This window comes from Rana temporaria, chromosome 7, assembly GCF_905171775.1.
Source record: "Rana temporaria chromosome 7, aRanTem1.1, whole genome shotgun sequence".
In the NCBI taxonomy this organism is placed as follows: Eukaryota; Metazoa; Chordata; class Amphibia; order Anura; family Ranidae; genus Rana; species Rana temporaria.
In genome coordinates this window covers 37,209,794-37,235,811 of record NC_053495.1, presented here as the reverse complement: position 1 = coordinate 37,235,811, position 26,018 = coordinate 37,209,794, and the positions used below count along the sequence as shown (strand labels likewise).

Sequence of the window (26,018 nt, the reverse complement as noted above, 5' to 3'; positions counted from 1 at the left end):
TTACTGAGAAGGAACAGGAAATGAGAAATTCAGACAAAGAAAAAAAAAAACATTTAGAAGGGAAATCAAAGGAAAAAGATAAGTGAACCAACAATTCACTAGCTTAAAGAAACCTATTTGGAAAATAAAAAACGAACCTTTACAACCCCTTTATGTAAGACGGGGACCTTTTCTAAATTCAGACTGACTTCAGTACTGCTAATTAAGACGGCTCTTTTTGACCAAGGTGGGATTTCACATGTCATGTGACTTGGGGTCTCACAAGTCTGATCTCAACTTGCAGCAGTTTTACCGCGAGCCCCTTTTACACATGCTGTCCGATTTTGGGCCCACCTGTCCGTTTTTTAGGCGCACCTGATTGGACGCTGCATTCACCTCTATGGAGCAACAGATGTCGGCTGTGTCACATCCGCTGATATCTGCTGCTATCCGATCCAGTCCAATCCAGACGGATGGAAACCCTATTTTCCATCAGATGGAATGGGATATAGGCGGATCTGTTTTCATCACATTTCTTGTAGAGGAGAAATTTCTGACAGGTCCGTCTCTGCTCAGTGAGCGGAGACGGACCTGTCATCCGCCTGCTCAGTGGAGATCAAAGGATCGATCCCCCGCTGAGCGAGCAGAGTTCGTCATAACAGATGTGCCCTGTGTGAAAGGGGCCTTAATGTTTCAAGAAAGCTTGGTGAAAGCTCTGCAAATGCTTTGTCAAAGCTTGTTGTTCACAAAGCTCTTATACAAGCTGAAGCCTGTGTGAGCCTAGGTTCACACTGACAGCGGGAATGAAATTGTGCGAGTTCAGTTTCATTCCCGCATGCAAGTCCCAACTTTGAGGGCAAATTCAGAAAGATCTGTGCAGGTTTCTGCACTATTGAAATCGCACCCCAAAGTCACTTAAGGTACTACAGAAACTACTTTTTGGGAGTCGGTGCGGCCTTGCACAGATTCGGACGGTGCTATTAACGTGGATTTGGCATGCCAAATCGCTGCAATGTGAACCAGGGTTGAAACCGACCTACGGTGCTTGGCTAGCAGCCTACACCTTATCCTTCTTAAAGTGGAGTTTCCATCCCCAAATTTTTTTTCCGTTACTGTGCTCATTAGACCTAAAAAATAAATGTTTTATTCATCTGGAAATGCCTGTTGCTATGCAGTCCCACGAAATCTGCCTTTGGAATCACCTAGGATCCTGACATCATCCCCCTCTAATGCTCCTGGGAAATGTGTGTTGTAATTTCCCAGGATGCAGTGCGCTACCCAATTATCACTCCCCATCCAAGACTTCCAGGAAGTACGTGCTCGTGGGCTTCACAATGCCGACAAGCAAAATGACAACGGTGTGGACATAGTTTTATAAAACTATCTTTTTTGAATAACAATGCGGAGCGGCGGCAGATTGTAAAATAGTAAGTGACCGGATTTATATTATAAAAACTCATGATGAAAGGACATTTAAAAAATGCTAATTGTGGTTGGAACCCCGCTTTAAATGAATAATTGGCCTGGTTTGCCTGTCGGGGGAATTAACATTGTTTACACAAAGCTAGCACCAGGGGCATCTGTGATTAAAGTAGTGATTTTTTTTTTTTTACATGTCACAATTTTCCTAGAATGCTTCAGAAATCAAGAATATACTGAGATACAACAATGCTACATTATAAGCTATGTTGTAAGTCAGCAAATGTCCTCTAATAAAGCTGACAGATTGGAAAAACAGCACATGTTCTCCTACACCTCCGCGGCTAATTATTTTATTTCTCTAGGAGCGCCATTTCCTCATTTGTCATAATTTGTTGCTTAGCTTAGCTGTGAAGCTCTTTGAAGTTCTAAATATATATATATATACTCACAAAAGATACCCCTCACATTTTTGTAAATATTTTATTGTATCTTTTCATGTGACAACACTGAAGAAATTACACTTTGCTACATTGTAAAGTAGTGAGTTTACAGCTTGTATAACAGTGTAAATTTGCTGTCCCCTCAACACAAAGCCATTAATGTTGAAACCGCTTGCAACAAAAGTGAGTACACCCCTAAGTGAAAATGTCAAAATAAGGCCCAGTTAGCCATTTTCTCTCCCAGGTTTCATGAGATGCTGTAGATCTCAATAGGTTTTCCTGAAATCTGCACTGGGCATCCAAATGTAACAATGCAGATCAGGCTGCTGTCTAATTGGCAGCTACAGGAAGTGGTTATTTTTCAATCAGTAATTCGGTAATGTATTTTAGCCAGCTATTGTATCTATTTTGAGGCTTCCTTTTGTCTTTATAGGAAGTGGGTCTGGGGATATTCTTAGAAAGTTTGTTGATGCCATAAAGGCAATTGTAAAATTGTAAATTTAATTTTTTTTTAAACAGTTCAAAAAGACCATAAAGGTGCCAGTCTTGTGGCATAAATGACAGTGAAAGGTTGGCTTTAAAAAAAAAAAAGGTTTTTGGGTGCCTGATGGCAAAAAGTTCTATGTAGTTGTTATAAAGGTGTTAACGCAATTATGGTTTTAATTTGCTAGTACAGTGGAACCTTGGATTACGGATTCAGGAGAATGCTCGTAATCCAAAGTACTCGCATATCAAAGCGAGTTTCCCCTTTGAAGTCAATGGGAAACGAAAATAATTTGTTCCGCATTGACTTCAATGGGATGCAATACCGCATAAGGCCAGAGGCGGGGGGCTGGAGAGCCTCAGAAATGGCAGAAAAGGCCCAAGGACACTGCGGCTGACCACGGCAAACCTTGGAAAGACTTCCTACCCGAGATTTTCCAAGGTCAGCCGTGCTGTCCTCTGGTCTTTCCGTGCATGACTATTGTAAAGAGCTGTAATTCCTAAAACTTTCCTCCAATTTAGATGTACATACCCTCCAATTAAGCCTGAGAGTGTGCATTTTTAGCCCATATCCATTATAGAACTATAGCTTGAATGTGTGTTTTTTGGTAAATACCTGAAAAAATAAATAATAATTGTCAGTGTCCTAATGTATATGGACTGGGGCTGTTACTCATCAAAATTTTTGTGTTCGATTAATCGTTTTTTTTAATCGATTAATCGACTAATTTCAATTAATTATAAAGCACATACAGACCCAACTACTTTTAGCTGATCTCTTTGCAGACTGATTCCCAGTGCAGCTACCAACCACTGGAAAAATTTATAGCAAGATACAAAAAACACACAAAGGCAGCCCTCGATGGGAATAGCATTAAAACTTTCATAGTCTTCAAGTAGGTAACCAAATAAATATTGCACTGGAGATAAAATCAATGTACCTACATAAACTGTAAAAATGGTGCGAGTAATACCAAACGGTAGCAAAAGCAGTCATAAAAACATGTAGCCAAGTATGATACTGGTATAAAAATGTGTACAACGATACCACTGCTAAATCCAGATGAGGAGAGGTTAACACCAGTCCGTCGGCATGTAGATGTCCCGTGAAGGGAACTATCACAACTCCCAGTGGATGGTTGTAGATTCCCAGGCTGATAGAGGGAAGTGTAACAGCCCTTGGGTGTGGCAGATAGGAAGGTCCCGCCGGCATGCAGATAGAAGGGCACAGCAAATGATCCCTTCAGATTGACAAGGCAAGCCTCGCCGGTGTCCGTGACGTTACCGGATCTCCGACAGAACTCCCTGAAGGCCCAGAAGCCGGCGGAGAGGCGAGTACCAACCAAAAGAATTTTAATTGATCCGAAAAATGTAAGATTAATCGATGAATTAAAAGTTAATTTCCACAGCCCTAATATGGACCGAACTGTATCTATTCTGACTTTCATCTATGGTGTATTAACCACTTAAGGACCGCCGCACGACGATATACGTCGGCAGAGCGGCGCGGCTTGGCATAAGTACGTACAGGTAGGTTGCCTTTTAAGAGCCCAGCCGTGGGTGCCTCCGCAGACACGCTCGCGACCCGGTCCTGAGCTCCGTGACTGCGGACCCGATCGCCGACAGTGTCCCGCGATCAGGTCACAGAGCTGAAGAACGGGGAGAGGAAGTGTAAACAAACCTTTCACCGTTCTTCCTAGTGGCAGTGATCGTCTGTTCCCTGTCATAGGGAACGATGACAGGCCACGCCCCCCTACAGTAAGAATCGCACACTAGGGCACACTTAAACCCTGCAGCGCCACCTAGCGGTTAACCCCTTCACTGCCAGTGTCATTTTCACAGTAATCCGTGCATTTTTTATAGCGCTGATCGCTGTAAAAATGACAATGGCCCCAAAATAGTGTCTGATGTGTCCGCCATAATGTCGCAGTCAAGATAAAAATCTGTGATCGCTGTCATTACTAGTATAAAAATTTAAAATGCCATAAAACTATTCCCTATTTTGTAGACTCTAACTTTTGCGCAAACCGATCAATAAACGATTATTGCGCTTTTTTTTTTTTTTTTTTACCAAAAATGTCGCAGAATACATATCGGCCTAAACTGAGGGAAAAAAAAGTTTTTTATATATTTTTTGGGGGGGATATTTATTATAGCAAAAAGTAAAAAATATAGAATTTTTTTCAAAATTGTCACTCTTTTTCTGTTCATAGTGCAAAAAATAAAAACCTGCAGAGGTGGTCAAATGGCACTAAAAGAAAGCTCTATTTGTGGGAAAAGAAAAAACACCAATTTTGTTTGAGAGCCACGTCACACGACCGCGCAATTGTCCGTTAAAGCGACACAGTGCCAAATCGCATAAAGTGGCCCGGTTGGCCTGTGCAGGTATCTGTACTGTTGGTGGTGAAGGGGTAATGAACTGTGTGACACTTTTACACAATTCCTGCTCAGCTGATTTTTATCTGTGTCTCCGATCATAACAATCAGGCTTGCTGCACAGAATGTGACCTTCAAACCTTAAACGATTGTACTACAGGCTATATAATGTGTGATACAGGTGAAGCAGCACAATGTAGTTTTAAGTGCGTCCACCATATATATTGTTTAGGGCTTTTTTACGGAAGTGATCAAACTACTTTTTACTGCTCAAACGACATTCTAAGAACTGTATTGTGGAATGCTGAAATGTGAAACCAAGTCATTCAGGTGAAAGACTTCCAAATTCACTGGAGGCTGTCTTGTAAATGCAGCTTTCAGTTTATATATAACATGAGTAGAAGTGCGTTGTTTTTAAAAATCCCTAACCAAGTTATTGTAAATTTTGTTTATACTTGTTCGGAAAGGACTATACCTGCTTTTGTGATTTGTTTGTGTGATTTCTACTTTTAATAGGTAACCAGGTCAGCATTTGGGTAATCAGTTTATTATAAAGGTGTGGTACTTCAGCTGTTTGTAGTAATTCCATTCATAATCTAAAGTCGTGTTTCAGTAGCTCCACCTAGTGGACATTAATGTTACTTTCACCTTGACTTGAAATCTGTTTCCTTGCGTTTAGATGCCCCTAAATTCAGTTGGATGTATTCCAATCTGCCCTTCCTTTTTTGTAGCTTTTAAATCGGTATTGGAGATCACCCTGATGTAAAACGGCTATCTTATACTTTTTTTTCTGTCTATGTAATTATCTATGCTCATGGAGCCTCTCAGGGTGGATTTGATTTAAATCAAGTCGATAAAAATCACTAGTAAAAAAGCCTTGATTTAAATTGACTCAATTTTAAATCACCATTTTTAACTACTTGACGACCAGCCGCCGCAGTTATACGGCGGCAGGTCGGCTCCCCTGCGCGAGAGCACGTAGCTATACGTCACCTCGCAAAGCGGCCACTAGGCCGTTACAGAGCGAGGCCCGGGAGCTGTGTGTGTAAACACACAGCTCCCGGTCCTGTCAGGGGGAGAAATGCCTGACCGTCTGTTCATACAATGTATGAACAGCGATCAGTCATTTCCCCATGTCAGTCCACCCCCCCCCCCTACAGTTAGGACACACCCAGGGAACATACTTAACTCCTTCCCCGCCCCCTAGTGTTAACCCCTTCCCTGCCAGTGGCATTCTTATAGTAATCAATGCATTTTTATAGCACTGATCGCTATAAAAATGCCAATGGTCCCAAAAATATGTCAAAAGTGTCCGCCATAATGTCGCAGTACCGAAAAAAAAAACGCTGATCGCCGCCATTACTAATAAAAAAAATATATAATATTAATAAAAATGCCATAGATCTACCCCCTAGTTTGCAAACGCTATAACTTTTGCGCAAACCAATCAAACGTTTATTGCGATATTTTTCGTTAAAAAAAAATGTAGAAGAATACGTATGTATCGGCCTAAACTGAGGAAAAAAAATGTTTTTTTATATATTTTGGGGGGATATTTATTATAGAAAAAACTTTTTTCAAAGAAATAAAATTTCTAACAGAAAAAAACACTGCGCAGAAACAATGAAAATGTAAATGCTGCCAGGTACCAAAAATTGCAGATACAAATTAAAGAACAAGTGAAAAAAGGATTAGGTACAGCGCAAAAACGAATAATAATTGATGGTGATACCCACGTTGTGAACTGATATATGTATAAAACACAAACTATATATATATATATATATATATATATATATATATATATATATATATATATATATATATATATATATATATATATATATATATATATATATATATATATATATATATATATATATATATATATATATATATATATATATATATATATATACGTGTAAAGGATTATATATAAAAATATCCTATGAAGTAAAAAAGGAAAAGTTCATAATAAAAAAACATGTGAATAAGTGCAGTCCACTTCCATATGTGCTTGGACTGCACTTATTCACATGTTTTTTATGAACTTTTCGTTTTTTACTTCATTGGATATTTATATATATATATATATATATATATATATATATATATATATATATATATATATATAGTTTGTGTTTTATACATATACCTTAGTTCACAGCGTGGGTATCACGATCAATTAATATTAATTTTTGCGCTGTACCTAATCCTTTTTTCACTGGATATTTATTATAGCAGAAAGTAAAAAAAAAATGTTTTCAAAATTGGCGCTCTATTTTTGTTTATAGCGCAAAAACTAAAAACCGCAGAGGTGATCAAATGACACCAAAAGAAAGTTCTATTTGTGGGGGGAAAAAAGGACTCCAATTTTGTTTGGGAGCCACGTCGCACAACCGCGCAATTGTCAGTTAAAGCGACGCAGTGCCGAATCGCAAAAAGTGCTCTGGTCTTTGATGAGTAATATGGTCCGGGGGTTAAGTGGTTAAAGAGCAATTGTCATCTCTGCCCTGCAGAGGCTCCTCCTCTGCCCCGCTGTTGACTCGCTTTAATGGGACGGCTGGTGATGTGGCAGTGACGCAACAAGGTGAGGGACGTGGCGGCAGCAGGTGAGTGGATGCCCACTAACGGGCACTGCCACGATGGATCTGATATGACTGGTGCTCTTTAAATGTAAGGACTTTTTCTTGCTGGTAGTTTGAATCTTTAATATTTGCAAACAAAATTAAGGTTTCCTATTTAGAATAACAAGCTGTCGGGTTAGTAAAACAGCGATATCAGAACTGATCCAATCATACATTTTGTAGTGTACATAGATTTGCAAAACAATGGGATAAAGGAATATTCCTGAACTTTGTTTTATCTCATGGTTACTGTGACATTGTGTGAATGAATCGATGCAGTGCATGTTATCTCAGCCTGCAGATCTTGGATTTTACCAAAAATCTAAATACTGCAGACTATACAGCATTGTGCTATATAACTAGGCTTCATTAATGCTGAATAAACAAAATTATTAATGCATCCTAAATCAAACTATCTTTAGATTTTTACTCTAATAGCATTTGATAAAATTAAAATCATTGATTTATATCCACCCTGGTGCCTTTTACATTTGATGTTTAATTCCAGAATGCATTGCTTTGCTTTAGTAACTGCCATCTGTGCACCTGTCAGGTGACAAGCATTGACAAAATTAAGTAAAAGGTATTCTCAGAAATGTTCTTTAGCTTAATCAATAAAAATTTGATGTTACAGGCAAAATGGCACCGTTGTAATTTTTTTTTTTTTGGTGGGGCTTGCTCATACCAAGTGCAGGGGCCCCTCGTGTAGCTGGGGCCCCTGGGCGGTGCCCAGGTGTGCCCTCTCATTAAAGTGTAGTTTCCACCCCAACATTTTTTTTCATTATTGTGCTCATTAGACCTAAAAAAGTAAAAAAAATTTTTTTTTTTTTTTACTCATCTGGAAATGCCTGTTGCTATGCGGTCCCACAAAATCTGCCTTTGAAACCACCTAGGATTCTGACATCTCCCTCTAATGCTCCTGGGAAATGTGTGTCATCATTTCCCAGGATGCAGTGCGTTACCCAATTATCACTCCCCATCCAAGACTTCCAGGAAGTAAGTGCTTGTAGGCTTCACAATGCCCACAAGCAAAATGACAACGGTGTAGACATAGTTTTATAAACTATCTTTTTTGAATAACTATGCGGAGCGGCGGCGGATTGTAAAATAGTAAGTGACTGGATTTATATTATAAAAACGCAGGATGAAAGGACATGCATTTAAAAAATGCTAATTGTGCTTGGAACTTCGCTTTAAGACAGCCCTGGCTCCTATACAACACATCTGTGTACAACAATACATAATCAGTGCAATGTGGTTGGAAATATACTACAACAAGCAATGTTTTCTCCACTGAGCCACATTAAAAATGAATTGACTGCCGAAACGTCTTACACCTCAACATACAGTAAAGTGCATTGCGTTATCTTTAAATGTACCATGATTTACTGTTACCCAGACAGGACTGCTTATCTTTGCATTTACACTCGCCAGCCACTTTATTAGGTACACCCTGCTAGTAATGACTTCAAAACCGCCTTGATTCTTTGTGGCATTAGTTGAACAAGGTGTTTGGAAATATTACTCAAAGATTTTGGTCCATAATTATGATGGCATCACGCAGTTGCTGCAGATTTGTCGGCTGCACATCCATGATTCGAATCTCCTGTTAAACCACATCCCAAAGATGTTCTTTTGTATTGAGATCTGGTAACTGAGGGCCATTGGATTACAGTGAACTCATTGTCATGAGATGATTTGAGCTTTGTGGCATTATCCTGCTGGAAACCGTCATCAGGAGATGGGTACACTGAAGTCTTAAAGGAATGGAAATGGTCAGCAACAATACTCGGGTAGGCCGTGGAATTTAAATGATGCTCAATTGGTACCAAGGGACCCAAGTGTGGCAAGAATAAAATCCTCCACGCCATTACACCACCACCAGTCTGAACCGGCGATACGAGGCAAGACGGATCCATGCTTTCATGTTTTTCGCCAAATTCTTTCTCTATTATCCGGCAATATTTTCCCAATGTTCTATTCTCCATTTTTGGTGAGTCTGTGCAAACTGTTTGCCCATTCTCATCTGACCTCTGACATACAAAAAGGCATTTTAGGCCACACAACCGCCGCATACTGGATATCGTTTTCTTCAGACCATTCTTGGTAAACCCTTGAGATGGTTGTGTGTGTGTGTGTGTGTGTGTGTGTGTGTGAAAATCCCAGTAGATCATCCGTTTTTGAAATGCTCAGACCAGCCCGTCTGGCACCAACAACCATGCCACATTCAAAGTCACTTAAATCCTCCTCCTTCCCCCATTCTAATGCTTGGTTTGAACTTTAGCAAGTCGTCTTCACCACATCTAGATGCCTAAATGCATTGAGTTGCTGTCATGCGATTAGTGTTACCAAGCAATTGAACAGGGGTACCCAATAATAAAGTGGCCAGTGAGTGTTAATTTGTATTTTACGGTGTAGGCAAGTCCACAGCATGACCCTTTATCGGTGGTTCTCAACCTGGGGTCAGGACCCCCTTGGGGGTCGAATGATGATTTGCCAGGGGTCACTGAATCCTGTGCTGTTCCCGAAGCCCGCACCGATCTCCCAGTCTTTTTGCGGCCGCCCAGCAAGGCTGTCCCTGGAGCCCATGGCCGCCCACTCACCAACTTTGCAGCCGCCCATTCAGTTCATGGCATGGCTGGGGGGCCAGAGACTAGAGGTCAGCTGACTGGTGAGAATTGTGAAATGGGAGGGGCTGGAGGAGACCCATCTCCTGATTTCAGCATAGGTGTCACTGCTATGAGACACCACAAAGTCGAACACACAGTGAGTAACACTACCTGTGATTATAGTTGCAATTAAAAGTCCCCACTACAGTTCTCAGATCAGCAGATGACCTTGATCAAGAGCACCTAAGTCGGCTGATTCCAACTCTCTGCCAGCACTGCCACTGATCCCAACCCCCTGCCAGCACTGCCACTTATCCCAATAAAGAATATATGGAAGGGAGAGAAAGAGGCAGAGAGAATAAGAGACAGACCAAGAAAGATTGCTAGAGAGAGGGGTGGGGAAAAACAAAAACAATTTAGGATAGAGGTTAAAGTGACAGAAAAAAAGCGGTACATCCTAAAATGCTGTACGAGGGGAAGGGACTCGGGGAGCGCAAAATATCCGTGGGTCAGGGCCGCAAATTACTTGTCTTTCCTTGGGTGCTGACAACCCACACTACGAAAAATTTTACTGCTAGGGTTCCCCACAACTTGGGAAATTTTATCGAGGGGTCACGGCACTAGTAAGGTTGTGAACCACTGCCCTACATGTACCTGCTGACGGGTTGCTCAAACATCAAGTACTGGCTTGGGATTGGCTTTCTCCTCTCCTTGGTTCAGACTTGTACTGTTTCCTATGGAGCTGAATAGAGGTCTCGGTAATCGAAGGATGGCAGTCAAAACAAGGCATGGTCTACCATAGTCCTATTCTGTCAAGTTTGACACCTGTGTACTTTGGAGCCTTATGCCGCGTACACACGATCATTTTTCAGCATGAAAAAAAAAACAACGTTTTCCCTACTTCATCATTAAAACGACGTTGCCTACACACCATCGTTTGAAAAAAATTATCTAGCAAAGCGCGGTGACGTACGACGGCACTATAAAGGGGAAGTTCCATGCGGATGACGCCACACTTTGGGCTGCTTTAGCTGATTCCGTGTTGGTAAAAGACGATTCTCGCTTTTCTGTCTGTTACAGCATGATGAATGTGCTTACTCCATTATGAACGGTAGTTTTACCAGAACGAGCGCTCCCATCTCATAACTTGCTCCTGAGCATGCGCAGGTTTTTTACGTCATTTTTGCCCACACACGATCATTTTTTACAATGCGAAAAACTACACAGTTTAAAACCACGTTAAAAAATGCAGCATGTTCGATTTTCTTTTTATTTATTTTTTCGTTTTTCAGAACCTGAAAAATGTGTAGCCCACACATGATCATTTTAAATGACGTTTTTAAAAAAACACATTTTTTTTCATGCCGAAAAATGATCGTGTACGCGGCCTTAGTCCTAGCTATGCAGAAACTGCAGCTTTCCTCCGTAGTTTACCTCCGCTGTTTGCTCCAATTCCTGAGATAATGAGTTTAAAATCCGCTTAGCTGTTCTTTCCCAGGCTCCCAGGTTTTGTTCTCTAAATGTTTTAATAACTTTGTATATTTCCATAGAACACCCTTTAGTGTGAAAAGAGAATTTGGTGTGTTCACTGACCGAGACTGACAAATATCTTTATAATCACCCTCTGTTATTACATATGTAGCAATGCATTATTTTTATTCCGTCAATGAATCTGTACACTGATGATACATGCAATGCAGTTCTAGTTAGAATAAAATCATTTTAACATCTTGAAATCCGTTGCACGAAGTAGGTATTTGAATCAATAATCTTTTTTTTTTTTTTTTGTTTTTTTGTTTTTTTTATAAAATCTGGTCAACCTATACCATATTAGCATTTTTTGACTGACCATTAAATTAATATAATTTTATTGAGTATAAAACTACCATTTGTACTCGGGGCTTTTTCTGCTGTTGTGTTACATTTTGTGGATCAGTGAAATGCTACCTATTATCGTGAAATTCAGGATTCTGTAGCTGTATAATATGATGGTTAGTAAATAAATAAAATCCTTTTTATTTAACCTGCCCTTGTATTTTCCCCACAAATAGCCATGTGACTGGATTCTCACACCAACGGATAAATACATCATTGGAAAAGCTAATTTTGTTTTAACTTGGGTATACATTACAACCTTGGTTTGAGAGCGTTTTGCAAGACGAGCTAAATTTTTAAATACGTTTTGAGTTGATATACAAGCGCCGCTAAAAAGAGCCACGTTTTACTGCCGATGCCCGGGCGCTAAGAGTTCATTCAGATATCCCCACTGAAAGTCCGATGCCTATGAGTGGTTAAGCTTTTTCGATGTATATTTTTAGAACAAAAACCCTGAAGACTATGGGTCAAAATGTGTTGGGGTCTCAATGTGGTTGGCATTTTATAATGCTCCACCATGTAAGCAAATTTGTCCTCGTAATATATGTGCAACCAGAGCTCATGCTTTAAAATGCATGAATTTAAAAAAATATATATATATATATATATATATATATATATATATATATATATATATATATATATATATATATATATATATATATATATATATATATATATATATATAATTTTTTTTTTTCCTTTAGTGGTGTGTGTGTGTTTTGCAGAGTTAAATATTAATAAATGGCTTGAAAGTCACATTCAACTTATCTATTTGTTCTTAGATTAAAACGACATTCTTCAATTTTTGCTTTCACTCTTCTAGTTTCTACGTCATTTGTATTTGTTGCGTGTTGATTAAAGCTTGGGTTTCAGATTCTTTGCAAATGTCGGCAAAGAAATAAAAAATAGGAATTACTGGAAATTTTGTGGCCCAGGTTTCTAATTTCTATGTTTTTAAACCTTATTTCGTATAATGGTTCAGGAGGGCTTGGTGATTTCCCCTCTTCCACATTTTAAGGTAGACAAAGAATGTTTGGACAAGTGCTGTCACATTTGTTGTCTTCTCTATAGGTTTGGGAGGCAATTTTTAGTCAACAGACTCGTAGGGCCGAAACAACTAATCGATCATGAAATTAATCGATTACCATTTTCATAATCGATTAATCGGCCAGTAACATTATGGGGTTAAAAAATTAGCCCTTTATAGTACAAAAAAAGAAAATCGCTACTGTAAATATTACTTTCACTGTCCCACAGCACAGTAAAAAAATGAACCCCTTACAGTAGCGATTATTTGCTCTTTTTGTACTAATTTTAGTTTTTTTTAACCCCATTATGTTACTAAACATCTCAGGCCTGGGTCACACCTCTGCTTTTTGCAGAAACACACTACAGTTCATTACATGGTTTCACATCCATGATTTTTTTCAGCTGTTGCTTATTTGGAAAGGGCAAGGACTTTTTTTTTTAACGCAAAACAGTGATATTTAGTTTTTTTTGGTTCAATGTACTTCAATGGAGAAGCTGCAGAAAAACTTTTTTGTGGCAATTTGTGTTTTCTAATCTGCCCAACAACAAATTGGCCAAAAAAAATGCAAATCGCAGGAATTATTAATTTTTTTTTAACCACTTGCTTACTGTGCACATATACCCCCTTCCTGCCCAGGCGAAATTTCAGCTTCTGGCACTGCGTCGCTTTTACTGACAATTGCGCGTCGCGGCTCCTAAACAAAATTGACATCCTATTTTTTTTCCCCCACAAATAGAGCTTTCTTTTGGTGGTATTTAGTCGCCTGTGCGGTTTTTATTTTTTGTGCTATAAGCAAGAGTGTAAATTTTGAAAAAAAAACACCATTTTAAATTTTTGCTATAATAAATATCCCATTTAAAAAAAAAAAAAAAAATGTTCTCAGTTTAGGCCGATACGTATTCTTCTACATATTTTTGGTAAAAAAAATAAAATTGCAATAAGCGTATAGTGACTGGTTTGCGCAAAAGTTATAGCGCCTACAAAATAGGGGATATAATTATGATTTTTTTTTTTTTTTTTTTTTTTTACTAGGAATGGCCGCGATCTGCGATTTTTATTGGGACTACGACATTATGGCGGACACTTTTGACACATTTTTGGGACCATTCACATTTATACAGTGAACAGTGCTAGAAATATGCACTGATAACCCCTTCCCTGCCAGTCACATTTATACAGTTAACACTAGTGGGCGAGGAAGGGGTTAAATGTGTAGCCTAGTGAGTGATTCTAACTGTAGGGGGAGGGGACTGACTGGGGAGGTGACCGATCTGTGTCCCTATGTACAAGGGACACAGCATCGGTCTCCTCTCCCTGACAGGACGTGGCTCTCTGTGTTTACACACACAGATCCACGGTCCTGCTCAGTTACTGGGCAAACACGCATCGTGTTCCCAGTAACGCCCCTAGCGGCTTTAAAAGACGAGGACATCATATGACGTCCTGTCAGAACAATCGAGCTACTGTGCCGACGAAGTGAAGACTTGTTGCGTTGTGCCTTGTGAATAGTCCCATAGTCTCCTGAGACCTGTGATGTGTCCCAGCGGGGGCCAAACCATAACAATCTTTTTTTTAGGCTTTAGAACCACATTTGAATGTCAAGAGGAGGGTCTTGGTGTTGACTTGGGTAGATGTGCTAAGAACCTATGTGGAAGCCTGGATCTAGGCAACACAAGGACTTAAAGTGGTTGTAAACCCTCAAGGGGGGAAAAAACAACCTGTAAGACAAAGGCATAATGCATAGCATACTAGCTCATTATGTATTACTTGCCTTACATCAAAGCCCCTGCAGCGGTCCTTGCTCCCCCCCCCCTCCGGTGGCGACATTTCTCTTGGAGTGACTTCCGGGTATCACAGGCTCCGGCGCTGTGATTGGCCGGAGCCGCTGTTAACAGCACATGGACTGAAGCAACGGCGCATATGTGCTGTTGCTTCAGTTTGCGCCAGTGCGCATGTGCTGATGACATCGGCACATGCAGGGGGACATCTCCTAAACTGTATGGGTTTAGGAGATATCCAGGGATAGCTACAGGTATGCCTTATTATAGGCTTACCTGTAGCATAAAGTGGTCTGTAAGGATTTACAACCACTTTAAAAATGAAAGCAGCTACCTGCTGGTATAAGATGATGCTGTCTAATGTTGAGAAGTAACCAACTTTGCGATTTGCCTTTGCCGTTGAGCCTCTGGTGGTCTAAATTTGTGCCAACGATCCTATTAAGGGCTTCTGGTACAGCACTTTGCTTGCAAAAATGATTACCTCTCACTTTGGCAAGTATTCGGGTTTTACAATTACCTGGACCAAGGCGGCTTTACTGCAGCTAGACCAATCGATTAATCCCTAGTTGGTATCTTTTTTTGCCCGGTTCCAGTGGTCATAGTTTAAACCCCTTGCCGACCGCCCCACGTAGTTCCTGTGTGCAGAATCAAGTACAGGTATGTGATTCGACACTTCTAGGCCTGGGGACCCACTCAAGCTGTGATTGGACACAGTGGGAACCAATCGGCGCGCCCGCCGGGACCCAGCTATTGTTTCCGAGAGAGACAGAACAGCGGTCTGCCTATATAAACAAGGGGGATGAAAGAGATGCTTACATGTAACATGTAATAAAGTTCTTCACAGATGTATGACGAGATGAAATAAAGTTTATAGGTTTTTCTTGAAATTTGTTACCGGAATTTATCTCATGAATGATTTAAATGCTACAGAAGAGGGAAATATTTAGTGTTCTAAAATGATTTTCTGCACCTAAATGAAATGTCCATGATCACAAACCTAGAAATACACTGCCTTTTTTTTTTTTTATTATTATTTTTTTTTTTTTTTTTACTTTTTCTCTAATCCAAACCTGTACAATAAAACCTTGGTTTGAGAGTAACTTGGTTTGAGAGCGTTTTGTAAGACGAGCAAAATGTTTTAATACATTTTGCCTTGATATACAAGCGATGTCTTGATATATGTCACAACTGAGTATAAAAAAAGAGAGGAGCCTCTAAGTGTAGCAATATGGTTCCATTTAATGAAGGTACAACATTTAGCAACTTATTGCTACACTTAGGAGGTGTCTCTCTTCTCTTTTATACCCTGTAAAAAAATGCTTAGATATACAAGTGCTTTGGATTACAAGCATGTTTCTGGAACGAATTATGCTCGCAAACCAAGGTTTTACTGTACTTATTTTTGGCCCTGATTAGTAGGTTTAAAAATGAAAACAGACTTTTTTTGTTTAAGCCCTTCATCTAATCGGAATATCCCAAAATACTTTATGTAACACAGAACTATGAGTCCAGCATGAAGAAACTTGTTGAAAGGTTGTGCGTTTTTTAAAGCAGACCCACGCCTTTAACCCTTTCTGCTCTCCCCGGAATTATTGTCCCGGAATGATGACATGTATGACACTAAGGAACTGAAGCAGTTAATGGTGCTGTGTAGAAGCAACGGGTATAAATTAGAGCTCCAGGCAGGCAGCGCTTTATGAGCATTACAGTGGAATAAAGTAGAGGGGAAAGAAAAGTCCAGGGCAGAGTTAATTTCTTTCCCATGCTGCCGCTCCCTTTCAGAGTCAACGTGAGTCTCCACCAAATCCAGTTAAATATTTACAGAGCTTGCACCCAGGATTTTTGAACTCTTGCTCCTTGGTGTTTACATTCTGATGGTAAGCTTGTTCCTTCCTTTTTTTTTTTCTTTTCTAGTGTCATCCAAGCTCCACTGCCCTGTCCTGTCGACAAGGTAAGACATTTCTATTTCTTTGGGTGAAGGGATCAGATGGAAAGCGTTTGTTTATCCCCAGAGGACTCTTATGCTCCCTCGGTCTTCATGAATCATGTCATTTGACATCCGCTCCTTCCTCTGTGTTTTCTGCTCCGACCTAGGCGCTTGTGTCATAGGAGGAATTGTTTCAAGAGAAAATATGCAGAAAAATAATTAAAATGGCTGTATTAGGATTTACAGTAAGCTGACATTTTCTGCTAGCGAGTCCTGTCTGTACGGAATAGGGTAGATGGTGGAGATGAAAAGCTTTACCGAATGTTATGAGTTCGCAAGATACATCTGGGAACAGGAAACCTTAAGCTGCTGCCTTTGGCAACCAGTGACTGTCTTATTTCAGCATTGTAGTGATGTGTAGAGAGCATCTGGTTGCCGTAAGCAACTGCCCTATTTTTTTTTTCGCTTCAGTTTGTTTTTTAATTATCTGCTTTGTGAGCCGAGTGAAATTATCTTTGATTTTTTTTCTTCTGTTGGTTAAACATACAGAACGTGTTCTGTGCTGCTTTGATTGCCGGTAACCCTAATAAACGGTGGCTGTGGCTTTACCCACCATTGATTTTGCTCCAGTATTGCATGAGAAGAGTTGACTTTTGCTGGCAGCAGGTGGCTCATATGGATGCCTTGGGTCAGACTCGAGAAAATGTACTGTTGTACTGCAGTTCTATTGTCAAAAATAGGTAAAAAATGCGCAACCAAAATAAACAAAGTGTCCTGTTATAACGTGTAAAACATAAATGCTAATAAATAAATGTAAATAGCATTTGGTGAATCCCACAGATAAAAGGTGCAGGTGGTATTAGACAAAAATAGTGTCCACTGCAGCTGATGTTGATTAGGTGTAATCGCAAAGGAAAACTTCATCCAACAATATCATCCAAAAGATTTTCAGCCGTTGGGAAACATTCAGAGATGCCGCTTACCAGATCTGATGGACCTTTATTACGGAGGTCTTATGGGCTCATCAAACCAGGGGTCACTCACAGGGATCCTCGTTTGATAGGCGCTGGTGTAATAGCGTGTCCGTCTTCCTTCAGGCTTCCCAGAGCTGTGATGGATCCTATTACAGGTAGTCTCCGCTTCCAGTGGAATAGTGTGGTGTATGGGTATGTTTAGAGGAAGAGCAACAAAAGCTTCATGGTGCAGTATAATTTGAGTAATCAAAAACCCCTTTATTTACAAAGCAGGTTTACTGACATCAGGGAAAAAGCTTATTCAGCAGAACAGTTTAAAAAAAGATAAAAACTTCCAGCAGCGGCTTCAGCTGATCAGCTGGGGCGTGGTGACGTCAGGTATTAATGCTCTGCCTGACGCTGCGTGTCTCCTCACAAGGCATCAACAGGGATAGGAGGTATTCACCAAATGCTATTTACATTTATTTATTTATTAGCATTAATGTTTTACACGTTATAACAGGACACTTTGTTTTGGTTGCACATTTTTTACCTTTTTTTGACATGTTTGTATAGCTGTGTATTCCAGCTATTTTGTACCATTGCAGCACCCGTCATTTTTTTCTGATTGAAACACAATTTTCCCCTCTCCTTAGGTTGGGAAAATTATGTTAGTACATAACCATTGTGTGGTGGGTTATATGCAAGTCTTGGATGACACACTTAGACCCCATTTGTATTAATTAGCACAGGTCGCACTGATCACTGTTTGGAAGGGGAAGCGCAGATTGTCCACGCTTTACACTGCAGTTCTAATGCCATTTTTCTAGTTGAAGGAAATATTGGCATTTAATAATTGTGTTGGTTATAAAGAAAAAATTTAATTAGCATTGCCACAATGGTGTTGCACATGTGTTGCTTTTAATCCAAGGTGAATGCTTGCTCCTGCAAAACCAAAATAAATCCGCGCTATCCTATAAGTGAGCAGCTACAAAAAATCAGTGAACAAAGGAAGATAACAAACAGAACATACAAATGTAGCGCTGAATAATGTGATAATAAAATAAAAAGTGAATGTCTATATCAAAACACCAAGTGACAGATGTGTAAAAAATAATAATATAAGGAAAAAGTCCAAATGTATTAAGTGATGAAAACTTGATGGATGAATAGGACTGGATAAGTAATCCCAGATCAACAATAATTCCCACTTGAACATGATGAACACTTGTGAAATGCCCGCCACCGATAAAGCAGAGGCTTACCAGATAAATGGAACCCTAATGAGCATACGCCCAGAGGGTCAACAAAGCTGAATATATACAAGAGATGTAGCAGCATGGGACCAAATCTTCAAACGGCAGGATGCAACCAGACCACCAATCCAGAGAAGATGTCTAATGCTTGGAGATGGTAACTCTCAAATGTTCTAACCTTGGCCCGATGTATAGGAGAAGAGTGAAATAGAAGAGACACATGGCATAATACCGTAGGCAAATGAGCGTTTAAGAATGGTTAGAAACACTTACATGGAAGTGGAAGAAACCATTCTGATCAAAATGTGCGTGGCAGCAGTGGAGTCACCGACGCGTTTCACAAAAACTTGCTTCGTTTGGGGTATTCATCCATCAAGTTTTTATCACTTAATACATTATTTGGACTTTTTCCTTATGTTATTTTTTACACATCTGTCACTTGGTTTTTTGATATAGACATTCACTGTTATTTTATTATCACATTATTCAGTGCTACATTTGTATGTTCTAAATGCTTGCTCCTGCAATGCTGGGGGAGGGGGCGGGGGCGGTGAGTCTTTCAACATGTGTCTTGTCCCAGCAACAGGGCACAACAAGAAATTTGAAAAATATGGGTGTTTTTCAGCCAGGCTTCAGGGTTGCCTCAAAAAGCCTACAGGAAAACTAGATCAAACAATTGTATTTAAAAGTTGCACAGATTATTATTTTTTAGTCCTTATGGGGTACCTTAATTGCATAGTTCATATTGGGCAAAAGGTGAGCATGGCCTTAAAAGTGCATATAGGCAGGGATAGGTCTTCCGAGAATAAATGGAATGAATTGGTACCCTCTGCAATGTCTTGACTGATGGTCTGTGCAATGCAGTGCTTTTTTCGATTGGCCTTATTGAACAGAATTCTGGGGACTTGTGACAACTGACACGCCAAGTTATATCAGACTTTTTAGTAAAGTTAAAACAGATGAAACCCTATAATTTAAGACTGTGTGGGCCTTGTACTTCTACTGACCCTTCCTCACAACCCCCTCTCCCATTTTAAAAGGTTTTTATAGTGAAGCTGTCAGGTGGTGGTTGTTTTTCCTAGTTTATACCCCCCTACCACTCACTAATCAGAAAGTGAGTAATGATAAACACTTGACAGAACTATTCCAGGTTTAAAGTTTCATTTCACTTGGGCCAACCTGGCCAAACCTAACCATTTGCAGTACAACGCAGATTCCCTGGATGACTTCCCTATTGGCTGAGGTGGAAATCATGATGTCTGCCCGCCTCCTTACCTTGATTAATCTGAGGAGGCCTTGTATTTATAGGCAAAAACACACTCTCCTGACTCTCTAATTGCTGCAGCAGACGGGATCTGAGTTGTACTGCTGCTGAAACACAGCGCTGCTTACTGTATGCAGCTATTGCTACTACAGTCCACTACAGCACACACAGTGGCAACATCATTTAGTAATGAAAATAGTTTGCTTGGTCCATCTTTTGTACATTCTCCACCAAGTCCTTTGCATGTTATTAATAAACAAAAATAAAAATCTTGCTGGTGTTCGAGGCTCAAACCTTCATCATAGTGCTGAAGTCTTAATTTTTTTTTGTTTTTGCATGCAGGTTGCTGCTCACACTCCCAGTATGTACTCTCAGGAACTGTTCCAACTTTCTCAGTATCTACAGGTAAAGATGAGTTTTGTTCTGTTAAATTTCCAACATTGGTACAGCAGAAAAGATGACAAATGAAAGCTGATGAAGTCTGGCTTTATATAATGACTATTTATTTTTTTCCTATTTTCAGCATTCGAACCTCTGTGCCTTTTTATTTATTTGTTTTAGTATTGCCTTCAATGTAGATTTTAGTTGAAGGGACTGAGGTTATATATGATTTAAATATGGTAAATGAACTCCCAATGTACATAAAATTGTGAGCGGCCACGATTAGCTGCGGGAGCCAGTAGCTTCTCATTGCTTTCATTGGGGCTGCCTCCCGTAGCTAATTGCCAGGAACCCCCACCAGGGTTCCCGCATGTAATTATCTGGCCCATTTGCAAGTGTAAATTTGGCATTAAAAGTTAAGTTTATCTTTTATAACAGGTTACACATATTCGGGGGGGGGGGGCATGGAAACTGTTATGCACCTGCCTCCACATCTCCCGCTCTCCTGCTGTGACAGCTAGCGGGGGAATCTTTCTCCCCCACTAGCTGTCAAAATTTAGCGCTGTGGTAGTTCGTTCTTCATGTCGGAGTTTATCAGCTTCCTTGTTCGAGCAAGACGATACTCTGACCAATCTGCGGGAGACATATGTGGGTATGACTGTGTGTCCCTAGCGTGTCATGATCCTACGGGGTAAAAATGACCGCACCAGCCAAGCAGATACTGGCTGGAAAAAGCGCCCAGAGCCGATTCAGTTCGCATGCGTTGCGCTATACAAGTCATTCATTCATTCAGACCTGTATGGCATCAGTGATGTGCTGTTAACTGGTGCAATGGTTTACAGGCTCCACAAACAACATTTATGCACATTTTTTTTTCACTTGCAAATATTTTTTCTCAAAGGTGAACTTATCCTTTAAGCGAAAGCTTTCTCTGTGTGCCTCAATGTCGGTCTCTCTGTGGTCTCGTTGACCAACATGGGGATGTTGTAGTGATTAAATACAGCCTACAACTACAGAGGTTGTATTTTTTATTTATTTTTGGCATAGTAGAGCTTCCTGGGTTTCGGGGTCCATATTGTTATAGATAAGTGAGGCTGACGTGCATGTAATGTAAACGTAGTCAACGAAACATAGATGCAGGTTTGCCTTAAACTAGGAACCCCCTTATTAAATTATTTGCAAACTACCCCCAAAGTGTTATGAGTTTACTATGTTCCAGTGACTGGTTTTATTTTGTTTAGTTGTTTACTGTCTGGCCCTTAGGCCCCTTTTCACACAGAGGTTCTGAACGGGCCCGTCAGTCGGTTTCTCAGAGCTTAAGATGGGAAAGGGAGAGAAACAATACAAGGAGTCAAAAAGTTGTATGGCAATGCTTGTATACAACCAAGGCCCATGCTGGCGGGGGAGAGTGAGCCAATCAGCCTGCTTCTCTTCCTCTCACTGTCCATTCTTTGACAGGCCTGTTTACTCCTCTACAAATCTCAAAACTGGATGGACAGAAATTTTAATTATTTGGAAAATAAAACAAACACCATACACTTTTTTTTTTTTTTTTTTTAGCGTTTTATCCTGGAGTTGCACTTTAACAATTGACAAATGTGTTATTACATATACTGCAGGCCCATTTTTTGTTACTTTTTACTTTCCCATAAATTTCAGTACGTTTTGCTGTAATTTCAAACAATAGTTAAGCTGCAAATGATAGACGCTGTTGACATGTTTGTCTGTACTTTCCGTAGGAGGCCTTACATCGGGAACAGATGTTGGAACAGAAGTTGGCCACTCTTCAGAGGCTACTAGCCAATACACAGGAAGCTTCCGATACTAGTTGGCAGGTATCAAAGTGAAGAACTCAATTTTCCACATGTTGTTGTAACTTCTTGTCCATGGTCTTGGTAAAAAAAAAAAAACTGTCAGTAGTTCACACTGGTCCGAACTATGATGGCTTTATATCTGTATTGACAGTGTGGCGAATTCTACTTCAGTGCTTTATGGGCATGTTCCGTCTTTTCTTTTTGATCATTGTACAAAACTGAGGATATTTTCAGGGTCAAGTCTCTAAAAGCCTTTATTGTCTCTCGGGATATGTTTACTGTTATCTGGCATTTTCTTTAAAGGGGAGGGTTTTTTTTTTTTGCGTTCTCCCTTGACCAAAGCTCATAATGCCTAGATGCTTGGGCCAGCTTTAGCAGTATCTGCATGCACCTATTTACTAGACAACGTTTTTGATGATTTTCCTGATATTTTTTTGGTACTCTAGTAACCCCCCCTTCACATTTAGACAATTACAGTAACGGTTAACATTGAGGAAGGCCATGGTTTAAAGGAAAGAAAAATGCTTGAGTCAGTGTTGATGGGGGAATCCCTCCCGCTGTCAGCATACAGTAGCTCAGAGATGAGGGTTTTCCCGCTGTCAGAATATAATGATCACTGCTTGAGGCTATAGATCAGGGATCCTCAAACTACGGCCCTCCAGCTGTTGCAGAACTACACATCCCATGAGGCATTGTAAAACCCAGACATTCACAGACATGACTAGGCATGATGGGAATTGTAGTTCCTGAACAACTGGAGGGCCGTAGTTTGAAGACCCCTGCTATAGATGCTAACAGTGATTGAATGCAAAATAACCCAACAGGCTGGTTGTACTGAAGTCAATCGATAGATTGCCTTCACTATAGACAGCCGATTCAGTAAGAATCAATCTATGTCCAGCTGTAAGCCTTCTGTGTGATTTCTTTTTTTTTTTATAGTTATTATTATTATTATTAAGTTAAGCTTCCAGGCTGCATGTGATCACCATTTCATGGCTGACCTAGTAATCACATGATTACTTCTCTGATTCCTGATCTTCCCTGGGGATCTAGGCTGTCCAAGACAGCCAGGATTGAGAGCCAGCAGCTGTGCAAAGTGTTAGCTGGTGGCTTGCAAGAAGGGATACGTATTAATGTAGTGTCAGCACAAACGCACAAAGATTGCAGCAATGAATGGCTGCGAAAAGGAATATAGAAGCAAAATGTTTAAAGCGGTTGTAAACCGCATATATAATTTTTTTTTTTTTTTTTACCTGCAAGGCAAAATGCATAATCAGCTAGTATGCACCGCATAATAGCTGATTATGAAATACTTACCTAAAAACGAGGTGAACAACACTTACCTGGTTCACGCCGAGCGAGATGTCATCTTGCTCCGGCGTGTCTTCCGGGTATCGCCGCTCCAGCGCTGTGATTGGCTGGAGCGGCGCCGCTCCAGCGCTGTGATTGGCTGGAGCGGCGATGACGTCACTCCCGCGCATGCGCGCGGGAGATTTAAAAATCGGCAAGGTCCGGCGGCTGCCGGATCTTCCGCCGTGGATCCCCCCTGCGCATGCGCCGCCCGCATTGCGAGGGGAATATCTCCTAAACCGTACAGGTTTAGGAGATATTCTTTTTACCTACAGGTAAGCCTTGTTATAGGCTTACCTGTAGGTAAAAGTGCAAATTTAAGGTTTACAACCGCTTTAATATGTTGTATGGTTCACTAAGGTAAATGTTTTCATTGAATATAACCATTTCATGTTTACCACATGCATTTTTTTATTTTTAACATCAAGGCTTTAATAGATGAGGACCGGCTTTTATCGCGATTGGAGGTCATGGGGAACCAGCTCCAGGCCTATTCAAAAGTAAGTGTTTTTTTCGTCGGCTTATTGTGTGAGATGACATGTAATGATGTCAGTAACTGTACCTTTATTTCATGCTTTGCATAAAAAAAAAAATCTGGTTTTAGGGAATGATTTTATTTCATATAGATAACACATCAATTCACATTACTAGCTACGATTTTCTTATGGCTGTTCTATTTCAATACCGGTATCAAAACCGATGGTAATTCAACAGTGTGTATATTGGGCCATTCATTGGGGAGTATGGTAAGAACCCCGGTAATATAGTTTCATGGTGGTGGAATAAGTACACTTTTGTGTGTGCCATTATACAAACCGGTTTTAATTCAACATTAAAGTATGCGCTAATAAGCAAGTAAGGGCAAGTTGTCTGCTAAACAGATATTTACAGGCAGGTGTGTTTTTTATATAGGTCTGATGTACTACCGACTACAGAGAATATTTATAGATTTACATTTTATATGCATTTGGAATAAACATTTCCAGTAGTTTAAGGAGTACAGACATCTCTCATCCATACCTGTTCCCAGTTAAAATTCTCACCTGACAAAGCTTCTATGTATTTGCATTGACTTTGAATGCTGCACAGTAAACTAGTCTGTGTTCCTGCAAAACCAAAGAAGTCCCAACAACGTATAACTTGATTTGCCTACCTCTTCAAACTTTACTGTTAAATCTTTTAAAGCTGAACTTCATTCAGAACCGTTGTTCCTATGAGAGCAGGGCTATTATTATGATGATGATGATACAGGATTTATATAGGGCCAACAGTTTGTGCAGGAGCTTACAATCTAAGACTTTTTTTTATTGAAGCAGCTGTCACTGGAGTGGGAAGACACTAATGATAACTTGGAAAATGTTCTAAACCTTCCTCATTTTACTGAAGTATAAATTGCCCATGGGACTTTTGGTGAGGGTGCCAAATAAAGTAAACATTATGTTAAACCATACAAAATGTATTTCATATTACATTATAATCAGACAAATTCGACATTGTATATGTCCTAATAAAAAATAAATATATGCCTATATTCTTGGTAGAGATAAAGGCACTTAAATGGGTGTGTTCTTAAAGCTATAATTTCTATGTGTTTTTCTGGAGAAGCTCCCTCTTCCTCAGGAGACAGCCAAGATTTGGTCTGTGGGAAGACCTAAGCACCAATAAAATACAATGGCCATTTGTTTGTATTGACAGAAGTTCTAACCCTTTTCCCTTCTGTCCAAGATCTTTAGCTAGAGTTGGGCTTTATCATATTTTATAAGTTACCATCGTATTTAAAGCGTCACACAATTGATTTATTGCATTTTTGTTTTGAAATTTGGGAAAGAATGACCATAGCCATGATATAAGGATAGGTAAACCTAAGAAAATACAATCTAGTGTCTTTATGGATATAGTGTTTGCAATGTTGTGGTCACGTTTCATTGGTTTGAGGCTAATAACTTTGAAGCATAGGCCTCTATGAACTTTGGTCCCATAGTGTCTAAAAATTTGCGATGATACAGAAACAAACTTTTATTTTTTCAGAATCAGACAGATGATGGCATTCGTAAAGAGTTGATAGCGTTACAAGAAGACAAACACAACTATGAGACGACAGCCAAAGAGTCTTTGAGGCGAGTTTTACAAGAAAAGATCGAGGTGGTGCGGAAACTTTCTGAAGTAGAGGTAATTACTTTAATCAGAACTCCGTGTTGGTGTACCAGCACTTTACATTCAGAGAAATGGCAGAGTGCACTGAACCCTGTTCAATTATGTCAAATCCTAATCCACCTTTCAACCAATGTGTACTGAGCAAATAGATCGAACAATGATGCCTGTGTTTTAAAGCAGTCCAGCCAAACTGTAGTATATACTGTATAATGGCACAATTAAGGATAGGGAAGGATGAACAAAATGTCTTCTGTTAGAAGTATTAAATCATTTTATTTTATTTTCGGATTTAAAAAG

The 26,018-nt window shown here is 39.9% G+C and overlaps 1 protein-coding gene across 11 annotated transcripts in view; it reads left to right on the top strand.

Moving 5' to 3' along the window:
- Positions 1 to 26,018, top strand: part of LOC120945227 (sarcolemma associated protein) — a 159,630-nt gene that overhangs the window by 74,972 nt on the left and 58,640 nt on the right. For 10 of the 11 annotated variants that reach the window (XM_040359230.1, XM_040359228.1, XM_040359225.1 and 7 more), the window contains 5 exons: positions 16,537 to 16,573; positions 20,365 to 20,427; positions 22,143 to 22,238; positions 23,996 to 24,067; positions 25,596 to 25,736. In XM_040359230.1, coding sequence (XP_040215164.1) covers positions 16,537 to 16,573; positions 20,365 to 20,427; positions 22,143 to 22,238; positions 23,996 to 24,067; positions 25,596 to 25,736 — 409 coding nt within the window. Of the gene's footprint in view, positions 1 to 16,472; positions 16,500 to 16,536; positions 16,574 to 20,364; positions 20,428 to 22,142; positions 22,239 to 23,995; positions 24,068 to 25,595; positions 25,737 to 26,018 lie in introns of those variants that run through there. The other variant, XM_040359232.1, reaches the window with a different exon arrangement.